General features: G+C 37.8%; 2 protein-coding genes across 4 annotated transcripts in view; one reads left to right on the forward strand and one right to left on the reverse strand.

Annotated features, from left to right (window-relative positions):
- PTPRG (protein tyrosine phosphatase receptor type G) overlaps nucleotides 1-20,813 on the forward strand; it is a 733,855-nt gene that overhangs the window by 681,228 nt on the left and 31,814 nt on the right. For both annotated transcript variants that reach the window (XM_003811607.6, XM_003811608.6), the window contains 2 exons: nucleotides 10,066-10,157; nucleotides 17,733-17,829. In XM_003811607.6, the coding sequence (XP_003811655.1) occupies nucleotides 10,066-10,157; nucleotides 17,733-17,829 (189 nt within the window). The remainder of the gene's footprint in view (nucleotides 1-10,065; nucleotides 10,158-17,732; nucleotides 17,830-20,813) is intronic.
- FEZF2 (FEZ family zinc finger 2) overlaps nucleotides 15,805-20,813 on the reverse strand; it is a 112,678-nt gene continuing 107,669 nt past the window's right edge. Inside the window, exons 9-11 of one of the 2 annotated variants that reach the window (XM_063602789.1) lie at nucleotides 18,263-19,077; nucleotides 17,556-17,766; nucleotides 15,805-16,030 (exon numbers count right to left, since the gene is read on the reverse strand). The gene's annotated coding sequence lies outside the window, so the exon portion shown is untranslated. Of the gene's footprint in view, nucleotides 17,767-18,262; nucleotides 19,078-20,813 lie in introns of both variants that reach the window. The other variant, XM_003811606.5, reaches the window with a different exon arrangement.

Genomic DNA, 20,813 nt, shown 5'->3' on the forward strand with positions numbered 1-20,813 from the left:
TTTGGGTACCATGGAGAAATGCTTCTATTGTTTGCAGATTGTCACTACGTGTGGTTATGGTTGTGGACTGAATTGCCCTGTTATGTGTCTGTATATTGCTAAGTCATTAGATATTACTGGGATTGTCCATGTTTTGTACATTCTAGTCAGCTTTTCTCACTAAAACTTGTCACACAGAAACAAGAAGATTAACAGAAAGTCTCTGATTAACTTCCTGTTGGAGCATTTTGTGGCTGCTAAACTGATTCCCATAAAGATAGGATAAGTTTTGTGTTACTGTGTGTTCTCCACTAACCCTGCCCCTTTTTCCTTGCTGAAGGAGACTACTTTTCCTTTGAGAGTAGAGAAGGCAGACAGGAATCATCAGTCTTCATCAGCATGAAATAAGTAGTTTCATTGAATCTACTGGATTTGCACAATAGCGTGCATATACTTTTTCCTCTTGCTTTACCTACAATATGTGTTGACCACTGGAAAATTCCTGGCAGCCTTTCTCCCCTCTGACCTGATTTGTCCGACACAGACTCAGTTGTTTGGTAGCTGTGTAACTGAAATCCATTTTTGAAGAGTTAAATGGTGAAATACTTACTGGGCTGTTTTTCCATTTCTATTTTCTTTTACCACTGGATTAGGAATCAGAAAACCTAGGTCCACCCTGAAATCTTTGTTCAGTGCCTTCACCTCTCTGAACCTTAGTTTCCAGAATCTGTAAATTAATTGGGATGCCTATTCTCCTTGCCTTTTGAGGTAACTGTCAAGACAACAGTAGATGATATTTGTAAAAGCACTTTGGAAACCATACATTAAGTGAAAAGTGTAAGCTGTTGCAACTTTCCTTCCCAAATCATGGTACTGGTAATCCCAGCAGTCATGGAGAGAGAGCATTTGCATGACTCTCATGTTAAAATTGTGTCCCTGACACCGAACTACATCCACTAGGTGTGCCCTACCTTGAATCACTCTTCTTTGATATAGGCTTTAGAACTTTCAATTCACTAGGATCCTCTGAATATGCCTTGCAACACCTTTGAGTAGGTATATTAGACCAGAAATTGCTTTTGAATGTTTTCTGTTTCATTCCCAGTTACCTATTTAATTAAGAAGTTAAATACTCAAAACCCAGGGGCATTTCTTTACATGTGTCTTTTTCCCTTTTAAATATGTTTCTCCTAATTCATACTCACTACTAGTAATATAACTATATCAAAAGAAGACTGCTTCACATTCTCCACTGAATGAGAAGCCCATGTATTCAATTGTACTTCAGTTGGCAAGGTGAGGCATTCTTGACAAGCTGTAACACGTTTGTAAAGATGAATTATTTTAAATGTAAGGCAGTGTGATGTTAAAGGGCTTACCTAGTGAAATGACGAGTGAGGCTAATCTGCTTTCTCAGGTCTTCATAGCTAACATAGCCTTACTAGGAGTATGCCTAAACAAATGAACTTACTTCACCCTTAACTGAGAGTTACCCTAAATGACCTTTCCTTAAAGAGCTTTCAGCTTGATCACAATCTCTCAGCTTGGTAAATAAAACCCCACAGTCCTATTTAATAGTTACATTTGGAAAATATTTTAATTCACAAAGCACTTTTTAAACAATTCACTGTTCTATTCTTTAGGATTTCTTCTTCTTTAGTTATAGCAGTACAACGATGTCTCATAAAAGAAAAACACAATTCAATTTTTAACAAACTTGTGAGTTATTTTCACTCTACTAAAGCTTTTACCACAACTTTTCTTTAATGGAGACCTCCATGGAATCATTTTAAATGATTTATCTTAGAAATTATCCAATTGTTTTTATTTCTAAAAATAATACGAGATTTATAGAGCTCCTATGAAGTATTTATTCTACCCATTCAATCTCAGTTATATTTTATCCCTGCTCAAAACCTAAATAACAATAATACCAGACCCCAGATTTATCAAATTATTTTACCACTTGGGCTCTTCACTCTCTATAATTGATTTTTTTAAAGATATTTGCAGACAACAGACATAACTAGTAAACTGAATCATTATACTGGCTAAAAATATGTGCAGCAGGGTGAAGTTGAAAATTCTAGTACCAAGCTGTTGTAAAAATAGAGCTCCAGGGGTCATCACTGTGGAATATGCAATACACTGTGTTCCCAGAGCTTATTTTACAGTTAGCCTCTTAAAAAATTGTTATCTAATAATTATTGAGCTTTACCAACAAAGTATGTTTATTTTCACTATAGTCCTATAGAGACAGGTACAGTTGACACCCCCATTTTCTGGATGAAGAAACTGAGGTTCAGAGACATTTTTTTAATTTGCCCAAGGTTACAGAGCTAAGCAGTGGAGCTAACACTGGAATTATCTCTGTGACTTCAAAGCACAGATGCTTATAAATGGCTCTGCCACCTCTTGGCATACGACTGTAACAGTTTTCATATCTCAAGACTTCAGACTCCTCATTTGGATATTGATTCATTAAATCAAGGCATTTTCAAATACATGTGAATATTCTCTTTAGTTTTTTCTGAGTTATTGATCATTAACTTCTCTCACTAGCACTGACCATTTGGTTTTCCATTAAATTCTCTTTCATCCTCCTGGAGGGAATTTCATAATTCTTGGGTTGACATTTTCCCCATATTAAAAAAATCTCCCCTCTCATCTCTGTTCTCTACTTATTTTTATTCTCTTCCTTCCTGAGAGAAAGACTCAACTCAGCAAGACATCCATTCCCTGCACAAAAACAGGTCTGTGTGATTTAAATGACTTAGGAAACAAGTCACAGCCACGTTGAATGTTGAACAAATTTAGACACTAACTCAGCAACTTTGGATGATTCTGCTGTGGCTAAAATTCATAAATAAATAGCTTGTATCTTTAAATCCCAAAGCATACGTGGAATCAGTAAGTTATACTGACTTTTGGAAACTATTATAAAATAGGTAAATGATTAAGGAAAGCTTTCCTAACCCTTTGATACTCCTCCCTTTGAGATAGCAGTTTATAGGAGTTTTTGAAGAATTTTGAATGACCAGTTTTACTAATTCTAACAGGAATTTAGGATATTCACTGTGTTCTTCTGATTTAGTATAGCAAAGACAGTGTTTTAAGAACGAAGACTTTTTTTTTCCCCCGGTCTCACCTAACACTTATGCAAAATATGGAAATGCTAGACAGAGACTGTGAATATATATGGTGGCTGAGGTTAATTAGCCATGTTAGAAAAAACTCAAAATGCAAGAGTATTTATCCAGCTTGAAAGAAGTGCTTTTGAGGTTGGCTTCCAATCACTATAAAGGTAGTATCAATTATTTTATCAGATAGATTTTGAATGGTTAGTGCCTGTTCCATGCATGACATATGGGAAAAGTAGGAGCAGGAGAGATAAGTTAAACTGTGACTTCTGCAGGAGAGTGAAAGGGGTTTTGACTCAATATATTTCACTAAGGGTTTTTCAAAAGAAAATGTTCCCTGGTTACTGGTTTCCCATTGTTTCGGTGTGAGGATAAAGCATAATTGAATGCAGTAACCCAGCTGTCAGTCCCCTCATATGCTTTCCATCTTCTAAAATACTGAAGTGGTCACAAAATTCTGTCTTTAAGATCCATAATATTCTTAACATTGACAGGTACTTATAAAAATCTAGTGACTCAGGAATATTCTTTTGAAAAAACAAACTTGAATATTACAATTATTAATGAAGCATTCACTACATTATATTATTCTTTTAGGCTTTCATTATATATAAACTTTTAGAAATCAGAACTTAGCTCATGAAATTAACCTGTTATAGAGCATATTGAAAGGGCTTTCCTAAATATGCATACTGTCAGACACAAATGTCCTAACAAATGCTTTTCTCTGGAAATTAGAAAATCTAACTTTCTAATAAGAGCATTACAAAACAAAATGTTGCTGCTAACCAGTAGCTTAGAAATTCAGAAATGATTCATGCCTTTCCAGCAGTTAAAATACATCTTAATAATTTGAAGGTCACTGGCTTCAGCAGGGTGCCAGAATATAAAGGGGTTTTAAACATGCAGTTTAAAACCCTTGGGATTAAACCAACCTTGTTGGCATATTTTATTTATACAGAGATTATCTCCAAAAGAGATTCATTGGTCTTTTGACTATAATGAAGCCCTTTCTTTATTGACTTCATTGTGTCATAAATGAAAAGAGATTTCTTTTTATGGCAGGAAATAAAATGTTCCAACCTCCACAACACTCCATGCATCCTAAGAGTGGGATTTAGACAAAAATCTATTTGTTGTGTCCTAACTCAGGAAATCTTGATAATGTCCTTTTATTTCATATTTGCTTTATCTTCCTAAGTTGACACAAAGGTATTACCAAACACCTTGAGAGGCCTGAACTTGGCCTCTGAGAGACTGAGAGGGCAGACAGGAGGGGCAGGGGGCTGAATTCCTGAAAATGAGGTCTATCCACTAGAGGTGTGGTTAACAGTACCTGCTAACAGGCCAGTTGTTGGAGCAGGGTGGAGGGAAGGGGGTGGGTAAGGTCTGAGCTGCACTGATTTGACCCAAGTACTATGCTAGGGCTCTGTTTTTCTCTGCCCATGGAGATTTGGTCGGAATTTGGGATAGGGTTGAGAGATCTGCCAAGGGTTAAATGAACTTTACAGGGATTGCTCATAGAGTGGGTGACTTAAGGACCTCTGGAATCTTAATGGTATTTATATAAATACTCACACACTTCCAGAGTAAGCAAGAAGGGATATTTTATTAAATAGACCTTAAGTCAATCAACTGCAGCAGCTAAGCATCTTGTCAGGAAGGTAAATGCCGTTAACAATTTATCTACCTGGCATCATCAAGGTGACCAGTCTACCAGTGTGAATTTTCCAGGTAACTGAAGCTTACCCTCAAAGCCAAAGAATGTCATTTCAATCCTTTTTGCTGAAATGTTTCTTTTAAATGTAAGCTCTAGGGAGGTAATATAATAAGGAAGAACCCAGGCTTTGGAGTCTGCCTGGCCCTATTACTTGATAATGACAGTAGCCTTGGCAAGCTTCTTGGTCCCTGTTAGGCAGTTTCCTCATCTAGAAAATTAGATTAATCACAGCACCTAGAACATAGAGTTGTGCATGTAAAGCAAGTAGCACCTAACAATAAATCATAGATATGAAATGTTTACTAAATGCCAGGCACTCTTATAAGTACTTGTGTTATCTTGTTTACTTTTCATAACACTCTATGAATTATGAAATGTTTACTAAATGCCAGGCACTCTTATAAGTACTTGTGTTATCCTGATTGCTTTTCATAACACTCTATGAATTAAGTACTGTTATTCCCATTTTACAGATGAGGAAAGGGAATCAGAGAAGTGGAGTCACGCAGTCTGGCTCTGGCTTTTCCACTTATACCGCTGCCTCTGGCTTCCTGATACACAGCAAGCATCTCATCACTGGTGGCTGATAAGAATCACAGATACTCAGTTTTACTGAGTTACATGCTAATGGCCTTACCAGGAGCTGTGTACTAAGGCTGGGCCCTCTGTGCAGCTCCTCCCTGTGGTGTATGTTCAGGGACAGCTTTGGCTGCTTATTTTTCCTTTCTAATACCAAATAAAAAACTATGGGCAAGAAAGCTGTTTCTCTTTTTATTTATCTGTTATTCCTTAAGATTAAGAGAAAGGAAATTTAGCGTATATGAGTAGGTTAGAGGCATCAAGTGTTGGTGATTTCCCTCTAACAGTTCTGAAGATGCAAGTACGGCCGATACATAACTGTAGATTTTGGAAACAGCTTTATGTTCGAATGCCATCGTTCTTTATTGCCTACAGTGTTGCATTTGAGGTCAGCGTTATCTCAGCTTTGGTGTTTTCTTCTCAGTAGAAGTTGCGGTCATCAGTTCACCCTCTTCTGAGGCTCTGCTTTTGGTACCTACAAACCTAATTTCAAGCTTCATCAAAAGTACATAAGAAGGTTTTGTTGTGGATTGAACAAAATAAAAGGCCCGTTATGTACATAATCTAATTCTAACCACAAAAAGCTAAAATTTGGGAACTTACTTAAGGGTAAATAACAATATTTAATAACAATAAGCCCACCTCTTCAGGTACTGATTCTCTACATTAGTCATTTTATAATTGGGTGATTTAGTGATAATGGTAGTGGTCCCACTTTTGCCTAGTTTAAACCTTTGGTATCTGAAAATTTTGTAAGTACAAATAGTGGCTGAGTAAAGTGGCTCATGCCTATAATAATCTCAGTGCTTTGGGAGGCAGAGGCAGGAGGATCACTCGAGCCCAAGAGTTTGAGACTAGCCTGGACAACATAGTGAGACCCCATCTCTACAAAAAATATAAGCCAGGTGTGGTGACGTGGGCCTGTAGTCCCAGCTACGCAGGAGGCTGAAGTGGAAGGATTGCTTGAGGCTAGGAGTTCAAGACCAGCCTGGGCAACATAGCAAGACTCCATCTCTTTAAATTAGCCAGGCATGGTGGCACGGAACTATACCTAGCTACTTAGGAGACTGGGGTGGGAGGATCACTTGAGCTCAGGAGTTTGAGGTGGCAGTGAGATACAATTGAGCAGCTGCACTCCAACCAGCCTGGGTGACACAGTGAGACCATGTCTCAAAAAAAAAATTAGCACAAAATTATCAAGTGATATTTATCAGATTAACCAGGATATTAAGAATTAAAAAGTTTAATTTGTTATTCCTTGAAATTATAGTACTTTGAGAATGAAGACAAACAGTATATCATAGTACACAGGAATACAGTCTTCGGGTTCAATGGACCTGGGTTCAAATCTCAGCTCTGCCACTTAACTGAGTCTTTTTGGACAAGTTGCCTCGGTTTCCTTATGTGCATTTTGAGAATAACCATGTTCCCTTCATCTGGTTCTTACAGAGATAAATGTGTGAAAAACATTTAGCACAGTCCCTGGTAACCAGTAAGGGCTTAATAAATGGTGGTTTTCCTCTCATTCTACCAGCTTTATCATTATCCTGCTTTTGTTATACCATAATAATCTCTCATTTAATCTGTTGTCAGTGAAAACATCTTCACTTTGATTCCAGCCCCTTTTTTCCTTTATGCTTCTCCCACCACCACCACTGCATCAGTGACATTTACTCCCACTGTCATCAAATCCATCCTTTTAATGGCACTTGTAGTCTTTATCACATAATTACACTGTTCTTGCTCTCCCTTGTGTTCATCTCTTCACCAACACAAATGTCCTTGAGCAGAGACCATCTCCCTAATATCTGGCTGAATACTAGGTGCTCAGAAACAGCTTCATCCAGGGGTTTCCCATTCTCTCTGAGTCGGAGCACTTTTTATCTAGGGTCTGCAGCCAACTTCTTCTGCCATTCTAAACTTTTTTCAGCTGCAAGATGCATATGAAAACAGTATGCATTTCTTGGAGTACATGTTAATACATATAAAGTACACAGAAAGTGCCTGGCCTAGTTAATGCTGCTAATATTCCCTTCAATCTTTAATGAAACTCAGACATTTAGGTGGAGATAGCATGTTTTGGATGAATGTCTTCTTAAAACACACAGGGCCTTTCCAGATAAAAATTGAGCTGATTAGGCCTCTGATGCTGTCCTAATTGCTTGGCCTTCTGCTAGTTACATTGATTTTATAATCATCTGGCTCATGTTGAGAGAATGTAATAGAAAAATTATGAGAATGATTAGAATAATTAGTCATAGCCTTATATTCATCTCAATATAAAGAAAAGAGATTTATGACTCCTCAGCTATTTATCTTGATTGCAGGGCAAATGCTGTATTATCTGGGTAGCTGACAGTGGTCAGTACAGCATGCATCTGTATGTATGTCCGCCTGTCTGGTACTTTTGTGACATTATTGGTGGTGCCTGGAAACCCAGAGGGTGTGGTTAGGCGTCCTTGGATAAAGATGCAAATTGGAGAGACTAGTGAGTCATATATTTCCATGATTATCATACTGAACTCTGCTGGATTTTTGCTGCTTCTAGCCATAGTGGCAGCAGGCATACTGATTTCTGGGCATGTGTGTGTGACATTAGCTTGGATATTACAGTTGAGCACTTTGCAGAAAAAAAACAATAAGCAGTTAACCTGAAAGCATTTCTTTTAATGATCTGAGGTGGGCTATGGCCTTTAAAATGCTGTGGTTTTTACCTTACAGAGTAAAACAGTTCTAAAGCTGACATGTTTTTTCTTATTTTGAACTACAGTCCATGTTCCTAATCACGGCACTGTAAGTTCTCGGGAATCTAAAATTCTAAACTATCATTGTCGTACAAATGTTGCCTTCAACTTATTACTCTGCTAAATACGTCACTCTGCCCTTGAAAATAGTGTTGTATCTGTCATTTCTAAGTATATGAAAGTCCTATAGTCTACATACTAGAGCGATTCTGTGGTTAGGTTGTGTCCCATCTCACCCATTTTGCCTCTTGTTTGAAAATGAGTTTATTCTTGGGCTAATCATTTAGAGACTCTCCAGCTTTGTACATAGTAACCCTTTTCTCAACTTGAGATCATTTTCATTGCCACTGATCATTATTGTAGAATTTGCTTCTAAACATTTTAAGTGAAGTGATCAGATAATTTTGGAAATTTTCTTGAACTGTGCATTCTGCTAAATATTCTGGAGAAACATTTTGGCTCCGCTTACTCTGTTAATGCTGGTTACATCATGAGAGCTATAGATTTCTTGGGCATGCAAAATGATTGCATATTCATGAACATCTTCAATTCTGAAATATTTGTAAATAACTTGGCAATTTTTTTCATAAGGTTGCCTATTAACATGATTAGGACTTTAATTGTTCACACAGGAAGAATTTGTACTTACAGAGCACCACCTATTTGATAAGTAACATTTCTATGCTAAGCAACTTGGATTATGAACACATAAGTCACCTTCCTAAAACAAAGTATAAGAGATGCTATTTTCCACTTAAGCATGATTCAAGTTTGAAAATGTCAATAGATGCAAAAAGCCACCCTAGAGCTTTGCTCTCTCGCAAGAAAGAAGGAATGACATAGTCAATGTTAACTGTCACCAGATGAAGAGAAATCAGATTGTCAGGCCTGGATCTATAAAATTCTTGCCAAAGTAGGACCTCATTTACACATACAGATCTTCATACCCTTTGCTAAGAAAAGCATCTGTGGCAGTTTAGATGTTTGTGCGTTTGCCAAAGATCTTTCACTCTGAATAAAGTAAATGTCATGTCTGTTGTTTATCTCAAATTCAGCAGAGTATTTTTAAAAGGAAATATTTGTGGGGGAGGGTCGAGGGAGAAGGGAAGAAGGAGGTTGGGGAGCTCCAGTTAGTTGGGTGTGGCTATTTTATAGCAGTACTCAAGTATCATGATAAATAAGCTTAAAACATACTTTGGGCTTATGAACTGAAAGTCTCCTTTTGAAGTGACAACACGAAATAAATGGGAATGTGGAGTCTTCCCGAATCTATACCTAGTCTGTCAACACCAAAAAAATCCAGTTAATTCAGTCAAACTGATTATTTGGCATCATGTAGACACAGCTGTCTTGAGCTAAAATTTTGAACACTTAAAGATAGATGGCATTGTACCCAGAGCCAGCTGGTACAATGGCATCTATCTATAATTGTGTATAAAGGATTGCTTAAAACTTACAAGATTGGAAATAGAACTTAATTGCTTAAAGTTCAAGCTGGACTCCATTGAACAGCAATTAAAAAAAAAAAAACAACAAAGAAAACCCCTGGTGTGATAAAATTTCTTGGCAAATGGGTACCCTTGATAAATTCACACTTTTAGTTAAGAGTATGCTATGGTAATTTAACTATGTAAATTGCGTTGAATATAAAAATAAGGGGAATTCTCTATGTACCTTTTTTTAAAAACCATATTTAACCTGGCTTGTAGGCATTAAAGTCATAATGAGATCCTAATGTAAAATAAATTCTGAGACTTTTCTTCAGGACATCTATTTTGTGTGATACAATTATTTTGCTCTTTGCAAAAATCAAGTATTTGTCTTAAGGATGTTTTGCTTTATCAGTGTAATTTGTTTTATGGAAGTATTCTATGTAACTTTGAATATTATTTTATTCCCCCAGATGACATGGAAGCCATTCCTGTCAAACAGTTTGTCAAACACATCGGTGAGCTCTATTCTAATAACCAGCATGGGTTCTCTGAGGATTTTGAGGTATGTTTCAAGGCTGGAAGTTAACTTCCAGAAACCTAAGTCTTACTTTATGCAGATTTTTGTAAACTTGAACTGAATTCATTCCAAGCATAACAAAACAGTAACTATGGAAAGTGGAGTTTTTCTTTTCATCTATTATTTTAATAGGCATTCTTTTCCAAATAAAATTTAGGTGAAAGGGGAGTTGATTGTACCTGTCCTGAATATGTATTTCTACAAAAGAACCGACTTAGTGATAGAAAAGAAGCAAACTGGTAGGGATTGCTTTTCAGGTTCTTGCTACATCTAATTCTAACTGGGAACAGCAATCATAACACAAGGCTCCCTAATTCCATGTCTTTTCTGCAATGCACATGGTATAGTGAAGATAGCAGGTTTGGTGTCTGAGAAACTGGGTGCTGGCTTCATCAGTAGTGAGCTTCATAATCCTCGGACCAATCACCTCATCTCGGATCCCCAGTTTTCCCATTTTTGAAAAATGGCACCAGTGTCACCGACATTGTAACGTCGTTGGAAAAATAAATGATTAACATCTTTAAAAGTGCCGAGTTCATTGTTAAGAACCATGCAAAGGTTGACTGTTGTTGTTTTCATGATTATTAATCCTTGGAGAGAAGACTTGGGTTAACACAGCCTTCTGATTTTAAGAACTGGTGTGTAGGAAACAAGGTAGAGAGAGGCATGTACCACCCTGCCAACTCTGGGTTCTGTGCCAGTTCAGCAGTGACAGGGTGTCAATGAGGAGCTATTAAACAGACTGCCCTTTTCTTCACTGAGGCGCTTAACTAAGGCACATCTCTGGCAGCAAGAGTTGTGTCGAGGAGGCCAAGTTTTCATGGCAGCTCAGCTGTCTTCTAGCTCTGTGGGTAAGTTGGTTCCTTTCTCTGTCTCATTTCTACTTTAAAATGGAAATGATGATGATGATGCTAACCTACCCATCTCTTTCAACAAAATTGGTTACAGGGCAAAATGAAGTAATGGAAGGTAAGCACTTTAAGATCATCTAGGAGTCATACAGCTGGAAGGTGCAGTTACCTTGAATGAACAATGAGAAATAAAAACAGGATGAAAAGCCCCTGTCTGTGCAAATTTAGAATCCCAAAAGGCTATCATAAAGGCAGTTATATTGCTGACTTGTTTTAAATTAAGTCTTTCTCTTAGTTTTTTTGTTAGTTTTTGTTGTTTTGAGCAGAATGAAAACAAAGGTGGTAGAAAGAACCTCTGATTTATTCTACGAAGTCATATGTTTTATGGAACCAATAAAAGCATGTCAAGTATTTAATGCTATTAGATGCTTACTAAAAAAGGTGCCTATTCAACTACAAAGAACATGGTTTAAGTCAAACATTTTGTATTCATGAGGACAGCAAATGTGTGTGGTGTTAAAGTGATTTAGTTCAATTGACTGTTGGCTGGATGACTGAGCAAGAATATTGAGGCATTTAACAATGTTGATGGTATTCAGGACAAACATTTATCCTCTAGAGAGCCGAATTTGATCAGGATGATCAAATGCAACTCCAGTTTCTCAATTATTTATGATTTGAGACCCCAGTGCTATTCATCACAGCTGGTTTTGACACCATTTAATTATTCAAAATAATCAGCTACACCTCTGTAAACTTGATCTGACTTAAAATGGGCTTTGCTGCATCAAAATCATGCTTCTTAACAAATCCTGGGCATCTGTACCCTATTTCTGTCCTAAAAAAAATACTGCAGCTAAAAGCTTTAATTGCCTACATTGAACTTTAGAGCTTAAATAGTATTAGCTGATACTTATGGGAGTGGAATGGGGAGGGCAGGCAGGAAGGTGAAAGGGCTGTTGTGATTTCACTGTCTTTTCAGGTCTGAAAGGTTTAAAATCAGAGCTGTTCACAATAGGAAGAATATGCTTTCTTCTAAAAAGAACAGCAAAGCAGCAACGTAAAGGGGAGAATAAGAAAATAGAAAAGCTCACCAATACTACTGTCACCTTATAATTAGGTGAAAATTTGAAGTACTTTTAAAAGAGTAGTATTCCTTTTGGGTAACTGCTAAAAGGGAAAACTGGTAATAGGCTACATAAGAAGCTATTACGGCTATTTTATAAACAGAGATAGGCTTTATAAGAAAGGATAGAAAAAGATTTTGTGTAATTAAAAACAAAATTGTATTATGGTAAGAGAGTTAAGGTAATCTTAGTCTCAGATTTCCAGACCCATTTACCTGGAATAATGATGGCCAGCATTTACTAGTTAGCACTGTGCATGGATCATTCTATTTCCTGAGGTAGGTGCTATCTTATTGTCCCCATTTTACTGATGACGAAACTACCCATGAGAAAACTGAGGCTGTGGGTGGCTACATTTTGAAATGGCAGCAGTAGGGTTTAAGACCAGGGTATCTGACTTGAACCCACATGGTTCACCTTGACACCATCCAGACTCTCATTAAAGTAGTGTCCTGGGCCAGGCACAGTGGCTCACACCTGTAATCCCAACACTTTGGGAGAACAAGGTGGGAGGATCGCTTGAGATCAGGAGTTCCCAACCAGCCTGGACAACACAGCAAGACTCTGTCTCTACAAAAAAAATTTTTTTTAATTAGCCAGGTGTGGTGATGCACAACTGTGGTCCTAGCTATTCAGAGGCTGAGGCTGAGGCAGGAGGATCACTTGAGCCCAGGATATGGAGGCTGCAGTGACCTATGACTGTACCACTGCACTCCAGCCTGAGCGACAGAGCAAGACCCTGTCTCAGGAAAAAACACCAAAAAGCCAGAGTAATGTCCTGTAATGAGCCAAGGTCAGAAGGAGAAATAAGGAAGCTTGCAAGTGACTAGAAATGATCATGCCTCAGTGCCTTAACAATACAAAAGTGGGGAGAGCAGCCAAATTAGGAACCCCCCCACAAGGGGTATTAGCTGCCCATTACATGATCTTTATGGTCTCGAGCCTTCTAAGATAGCTGAGAATACAACTTATAAAAATCTTATCCAACATGTAGGCCTAAAATTAGTCTTAAAATTATGAGAAATACAACTGAAAAGTTAACAACTGGACATTAAGAGGAGCTAAAACAACCCATCTAACAGTTACTGATGATCTACCATTCTCTGGACATAATATAAGATACAAATATGAATTAGAGTCCTTGCCCTCAAAGAGTTCAATCTGGTATTGGGGGAGGCCAGAGTGTACACAACCAAAACAGAAACAGGACAAAGCAAAATAAGTGCTATTGTACAGGCATAAAGTTCTGAAGAAGTGCAAAGGAGAAAGGCATCTATGTATTTTCATTGGAGATTTCAGCAAAAATTCTCATCCATCATGTTTAAACATCTCGGAAGTAAAAAAATGTTGGTGAATAACTATCGTAGTTTCAGAACTTCACTGCTTGGAGAATGAGAAAAACAATTCACTGGTAATTTTGACTCTTTGTCTAGAAGTGTTGCTGTAAGCCAGCTTTTTGTTCTTGTCAGATAAATTCTAGAGACCGTGAAAAGCAACATCATACAGTATTTGCAGTCACTAGAAATAACATCAGTCCTTTTCTTGTGATAGCGTTGGATGACACCATTACCTTGGCTACCTGAGCTAACTTCAACCTCATTGTCCTTCCCAGGGAGTAGTTTCCCAGAGTAGTATTAAAAGATTGACAGCCTCTTCCTTGGCCCCCACAAACATAATGCAGAAGGCTTCCAAAAGACCAGTGCTAGCATACTCTTTCAAAAGGAAGGCACTCCAAAGCTCCATGAGTCAGAAGAATTAACAGGCAGGGACTGGTAGAATCAGAAGTCTAAAAGAGTGCAGGATGAGGCCAGAAGTCCACAGCCCCTGGACAAGATCCTTTGGGGGACTGCCTCTATTACAGTTAACCAGCTGTGCTAAATTTGGGCTGGTTGTTCATCTTAAATCAAAAGAACAAAGCTTAATCCACCTGAGCCCATGCTCTGAGGGACCAGTGGCCACAATCACTTTAGGAAATGAAGGGAGATGTCCAGGGCTGCTGATGATGTATAATAGGGAAGTCTCTGGTCAGAGGTGTAATGCTGCACCGACTGCTGCCTGCAAGAGGGCAGAAAATGAGCCTGTAGGCAGGGCTGTCCAATCTTTTGGCTTCCCTAGGCCACATTGGAAGAAGAAATGTCTTGGGCCACACATAAAATACACTAATGAGAGCTGATGAGCTAAAAAATTGCAGGAAAAAATAAAACCCTCAATGTTTTAAGAAAGTTTACGAATTTGTGTTGGGCTGCTTTCAAAGCCATCCTGGGCCGCCTGTGGCCTGTGGGCCATGGATTGGATAAGCTTGCTGTAGAGTTAGTTTCCTCAGCGTTTTTGACAAAAATGCCAGTTTGGGTCTTAAATATCTTAAGAAAAACATTTTTAAACGGTTATGAGGTAAATCACAGTTTTTTGAGATTTTGGTGAAGAGGGAGATAAAAGGGAGATAGCCAGATTTCATGAAAAATAATTCTTATGCTAGAGACCAGCTGCAGGATAATAATGCTGTGTTATACTCTCCAAAGATAGGTTAGTTTTCTAGGGGGCAAATGCAGTCATTTTGATAAAGATACATGGATTTGGATACAGGAAGAGAACAGGCATTCTTACCAAGGTAAATGGCAATAAAGCAATAAGCAGGAAATCAAATGGTCTTTTCAAAGGGTATGGAGTTAATATTGTCTGGGATTGGGAAGGGTGGGGAAGATAAGATGGGACCTTGAAAGCCTGGCTAAGGGAATGTGGAATCTCTCCACACGTTTCTGAGGAAGGGAATAACAAAGTCAGCACAACGTTTGAGGAAAATCAGTCTGGCAGCAATTTATACCCTGAGCAGAAGAGAGTAGGGGCTGGAAGATGCAGTGTAACCAGCACCTGTCAAAGGCCAGTTCTGTGTCCGACACCGTACATGCACTGGGTCACTACCATGACCTAAACACATCAGTCATCTGTAGAACAGTCTCTTTACCACAATTGTAGGCTGCCTGAACTCAGGCACTAAGAATGTTACCCCTACTTGGTGTAATACTTGGTAACCAGATCCAAATAATTTATTCTCAGCTACCTTTTTGGAACTGAGCAATCCGAAAGATTTCTAGAAGTTTTGTTGCATTATTTTTTTTGAATTGAGCCACAGTATAGTAGGACAGTAGGTCTTTAAGTGCTCTTTAAATAGCCTCTTGCATCAATGACTGTAGGTAGGAAGTGATTTAGCCTACATCACCTCCCTAAAATTCTCGTTATATCAATTTTTAGGGTTTGTTCAGTCTTCGATTTTTTGCTTTATTTTAAACCTGTTTTATGTCGGCCTTCTCCTATGCTTATGTGCCTGTTAAGATTCAAACTGTTCTTTTTGAGAATTCTAGCTTTGTTACATAGGGAGTAAAATATAAACAAGCTTAAACTATTTATCAAGTTCTGAATAGGTAAATTTACAATGCATACTCCATTGGCCAGTGTCTCTTTAAAGGGTTTTTAACACCTATTAAAATCCTGTTAACTTTGAAATGGCAGTTCTGATAGAGAAAAGCCACTCCCGGATCAGATGATATTATCAGCATCTAAATGAGCCAGGCAGTACAGCAAGGAATTACAGATGACATTATTATCTACATGACAAAATCAGAAGGCCTCAGGCAAACCCCATGGGTTCTACTAAAATCAGATTTGACAATATTTATTACGATTTTTTGTTTCTGTCATTCATCTAATTGGAAAAGTAAAACAGAGGCAACAGATCAGACAAGGGGTTTTAGGTAACAAAGAGTTTGGCCATATTGAATGACAGCTTTAAACAATACTGACAGCTGCTCCCAAGCAGTCTTGGTCAATTGCATTATATTAGAAAAGAGGCTCCAACTTCAGTCCATAGCTAGGGTGGTCAGATCTATACAACAGGAAAAAAAAAATCAATAAACAAAGTAAATCTCAGACTAAGGTACTAAAAGCCACAATCTCTCAGCATAAGATACCTGAACAACTCAACCCTAAAGAAGTACATGCCAAAGGTGTGACCTTCAAAACCCAAAAACAAAAGACTAACTTGTTTCAAATCCATTTTCAAAAGTTGTCTGCCCTTGAAACTCTTCAAAAGAGCATGGCTCAGAGCTTATAAGGCAGTTTCAAAAGGCAGGTCCCAATATTCTAAGTTTGGCTAGCATTGCTCATGTTCTTACGTAGACTGATTTGTGATCACACTTTATTATCTCATTTTAGAGAAGAGCCAAAGGGCAGCCTTAAAGCTCCTTAAACCAGTGTTTTCCAAACCATAGGTTATAAACTATGTTAGAACAGAAAATATTGGAGTTTAGTAAGAGTAAGGAAAGGGTAAGAACTGTCATTAAACACACTTTCCCAGAAAGGTGGATTGAATTAATGCCTGTGGGGCTTTTTTTTTTTTTTTTAAATGGACAGCTGGGAAGGACTATAATTATGGAAACTTCAATTTACAGTGTCCAACAATTGGAGAGTCATTGAATACTGTTTCTTTGAACACACAGAAATTCTTTGCTTTTATACCTTAAATTCTTTGAGTACAGTAACTTCCTCCTTCTAGAGAAGAAGTGTACTTCTCCCTGGGAAGTACTTTGTGAATATAAAAGACAACCAGTTCATTGTTTTCATTATGTTTAATGTAAATACTATGGAAAACATGCATAATTACTAGGCAACTCCTTTGTGGAAAAAAAAAAGTCTGCATGCTTCTAAACTCTGCTACATCTGTTCTGTGTAAAACATTTCTCCTGATAATTTTGTGTTACTTTGTTCAGGCTCTTTGTAGCAGCTGTGTACTGCTAATGACTTCCCTTATTAGTCAGCTCCAGTACTTTCTTGGGTTTGAAGCATATAGTGTAGAAAAATTTGGCTTTTCAGCAATGTTGTATTAGGCTAATGGATGACGTTTAAATCCACGGCCAAGGTAGGATAAGAGCGTTATTTCTGCTACTGTAATTTTTCCAAAGAAGGATAACTTTTAAAATACTAGAGTTCACAAATAATTTGTCAAGACTGTATATATGAGATATGACCATTAGTTGGGCTATTTTTAGGGTTATTTCAGCACTGAGTCTTTAGAGTCAATGCACCCTCACAATTATAAAATGAGGCTATAAGGCCTGTAAGCATATTGCAAATCATGGTAGAGATTATACTTCTTAGAAATTCCCTTTCTTCCTTTAAGACTTAGGTAAATTTTTTCACCTGTCTAAAGCCTTCCTCTGTTCTGTGCTCCCATCAGAGCTTTTTCAGGCCTCTTTTATATTCATCATGTTTGACTATCTTTTTGAATATTTTTCTCACCCATAGACTATGATGTATTCAAAAAGAGATATTGTTTTACATCTCAGGGACTAGGTCAAAAACTAGAATAAAGTAGATGATTGATGAAACAGTAAATAATGAAATCTTTATACCTTTTTCACATTCTTCATAAACTGGTTATAAATATATCAATAATTATATCCGAAGTTGGGATTCAGAAGGTAACGGTGGCTGTGGCCAGGGAGTGAGTAAATACTTTATGCCTTTAAATGTATATGGTGTTCCTTTGTTCTAAACTGTGTCTATAATCTTGCTGTTTTCTTCACTAGGAAGTCCAGCGCTGTACTGCTGATATGAACATCACTGCAGAGCATTCCAATCATCCAGAAAACAAGCACAAAAACAGATACATCAACATTTTAGCATGTGAGTAATAAGCTTTAAACTACCTTCAACTGCGAGGAAATTAAATTTTCATGCTGGGTGTAAGCTGAAAGCCAAGCAATCAGAAGCAGGATGCCAAGAAAGAATGATTCTTGCAAGCTAACCTCTTATTAGCCCATCTTCAACAGTGTAGAAGTTGGGACATTTTCTTCCCCCTTAGCCTTTCATTAGGCTGTCAGAGCTCAGCGAGCTTAATAAGGTGACTGAAAGAAAATGTTTGGAGCTTCGCTATTTTCACATGAAGTGATGTCATATCACATGTTGGGAGCCAAAATTTGAATGTCACTTGGTTATACTGACATTGTTTTTAACCTGTAAGGGCCAAATCTTTTAATACAAATGAAAATATTGGGAATTGAATCAAGCAAGCTGAATTTCAAAGCATTCTTTCAAAGACTACATAATTGGCTTGTACCTTAAATGATGAGCCTCCAGGCCTTTTGGTCCATGTGCTTACTCGTCTCTATCACATTTCCATGGTCAGGAATATTCTGTAGGTTAGGTACTCAAACAAATGGACATTCTTCATACAGAGCCTCAAGGAATACCCTAGGAGCACAAGCTACTTCTATGGCTAGAAGACCACATTTCACAGACATGTGGGGCTTGGCTCACTGGCATATAATATATGCTTTGATACTAAGGGTAGGGGCATAGATATTTATAGTTAACATATACCATGGTAAGGACATTACATAGAATTGTATACAATAGTGCATTTAAATTGGACCACTTAAAATTTGAACAGTACTGTATAATGTTTTCTTAAAGTTTTAGTGAAATATAATTCATATACCATATGAAATTTACCCATTTAAGGCCAGGCACAGTGGCTTACGCCTGTAATCCCAGCACTTTCGGAGGCCGAGGCAGGTGGATCACTTGAGGCCATGAGTGCAAGACCAGCCTGGCCAACATGGTGAAACTCTGTCTCTACAAAAAATACTGAACTTCGCTGGGCACAGTGACTCACGCCTGTAATCCCAGCACTTTGGGAGGCTGAGGCGGGCGGATCACGAGGTCAGGAGATCGAGACCATCCTGGCTAACACGGTGAAACCCTGTCTCTACTAAAAATACAAAAATTAGCCGGGCGTGGTGGCGGGCGCCTGTAGTCCCAGCTACTCGGGAGGCTAAGGCAGGAGAATGGCATGAACCCAGGAGGCGGAGCTTGCAGTGAGCCGAGATCACGCCACTGTACTCCATCCTGGGTGACAGAGTGAGACTCCATCTGAAAAAAAAAAAAATTCTGAAGTTAATGGGGTGTGGTGGCATGCGCCTGTAGTCCCAGCTACTGGAGAGGCACACGAATCACTTGAACCCAGGAGGGGGACGTTGCTGTGAGCCAAGATTGTGCCACTGCACTCAAGCCTGGGGAACAGAGCAAGACCTTGTCTCCAAAAAAAAAAAAAAAAATTTCCTAGGGTATACAACTCTGGGGTTTTAGTATATTCACAGAGTTGTACGATCATCACCACAATCTAATTTTAGAACAGTTTTTGCACCTCAGCAAGAAACCTGTTAGCAGGCACTCCCAATTCCTCCTTCTCTCCAGCACTTAGAAACCCTGTATCTACCTTCTGTCTCTGTGGTTTTGCATATTCTGGACATTTCATATAAACAGATTCATACTATATGTGACCTTTTGTGTCTGGCTTCTTTAGCACAATGATTTCAACACTCATCCATGTTGTACCATATATCAATACTTCATTCCCTTTTATGGCTGAATAATACTCTAATGTGTGGATATACAGCATTTTGTCTATTCATTCATCATTTGATGGACATTGTTTCTTTTCCGCTTCTCAGCTAGTATGAATACCGCTATGAGCATTCATGTACAAGTCTTTATGTAGACAGATATTTTCACTTCTCTTTGGTGTATACGTAGGAGTAGAATTTGCTAGATTATATGGTAATTCTATGTTTAAAATTTTGAGGAACTATCAAACTCTTTTCCAAAGTGGCTATTCATTTTACGTTCCCACCAACAATATATAAAGGGTCCAATGTTTCCACATCCTCACCAACTCTTACTATTTAAAAAAAAAAAAAAAAAAAAAGCCTTCCTAACCGGTATGAAGTGGTATCCTATTGTAGTTTCAATTTGCATGTCCCCAATTATTAGTGATGTTGAGCATCTTTTCGTGCTTATTGGCCATTTGTATAAATTGTTTGGAGAAATGTCTAATCAGATCCTTTACCATTTTTTAACTGGCTTACTTTTGTCTTTTGTTGAGTTGTAAGAGTTCTTTATATATTCTGGATACAGATCATTTATTGAATATACAGTTTGCGAATATTTTCTCATTCTGTGCATTGTCTTTTCACTTTCTTAATGTGAGTTCTCTAAATTTGTTCCTTTTTCAAGATGGTTTTGGCTATTCTTTCAACAATTGTTTCTGAATTGTACTATTGTACTGCTTTTGTTAAATTTATTCCTAAGTATTTTATTCCATTTGATCCTAATGTAAATGAAACTGTTTACTTAGTTTTATTTTTGGATTGCTCATTGCTAGTTTATATAAATACATTTGTAGGTTGTATCCTACAACCTTGCTGAATCCATCTTTTCTAGTAGTTTTTTGTTGATTCCTTGAATTTCTGTATACACGATGTCCTCTATAAACAAAGGTAGTTTTATTTCTAAATAAAATGTTACAAAAACTCCAAGTTACTTTTGAATAGGATTGTTTGTTCTACTTTTCTGAGAAAATGAACTGGTTAAAAAAGCCAGGGGGAGAACAAGGAAGAAAGTCAAACCTCTCCCTAGTCTTTGGATTGACTTTGGCAGTATTTGTTGGCCAACTCAATCAAGGCTCACCACTGCTGTGACTATGAGGATTTCTCTATCCAGATACACCTCCTTTCTAACCAGAGAAATCAGGCAAGGATATATATACATCTGTGCCTTATATATACATACATACACACACACACACACACACACACACACACACACAC

This window comes from Pan paniscus, chromosome 2, assembly GCF_029289425.2.
Source record: "Pan paniscus chromosome 2, NHGRI_mPanPan1-v2.0_pri, whole genome shotgun sequence".
In the NCBI taxonomy this organism is placed as follows: domain Eukaryota; kingdom Metazoa; phylum Chordata; class Mammalia; order Primates; family Hominidae; genus Pan; species Pan paniscus.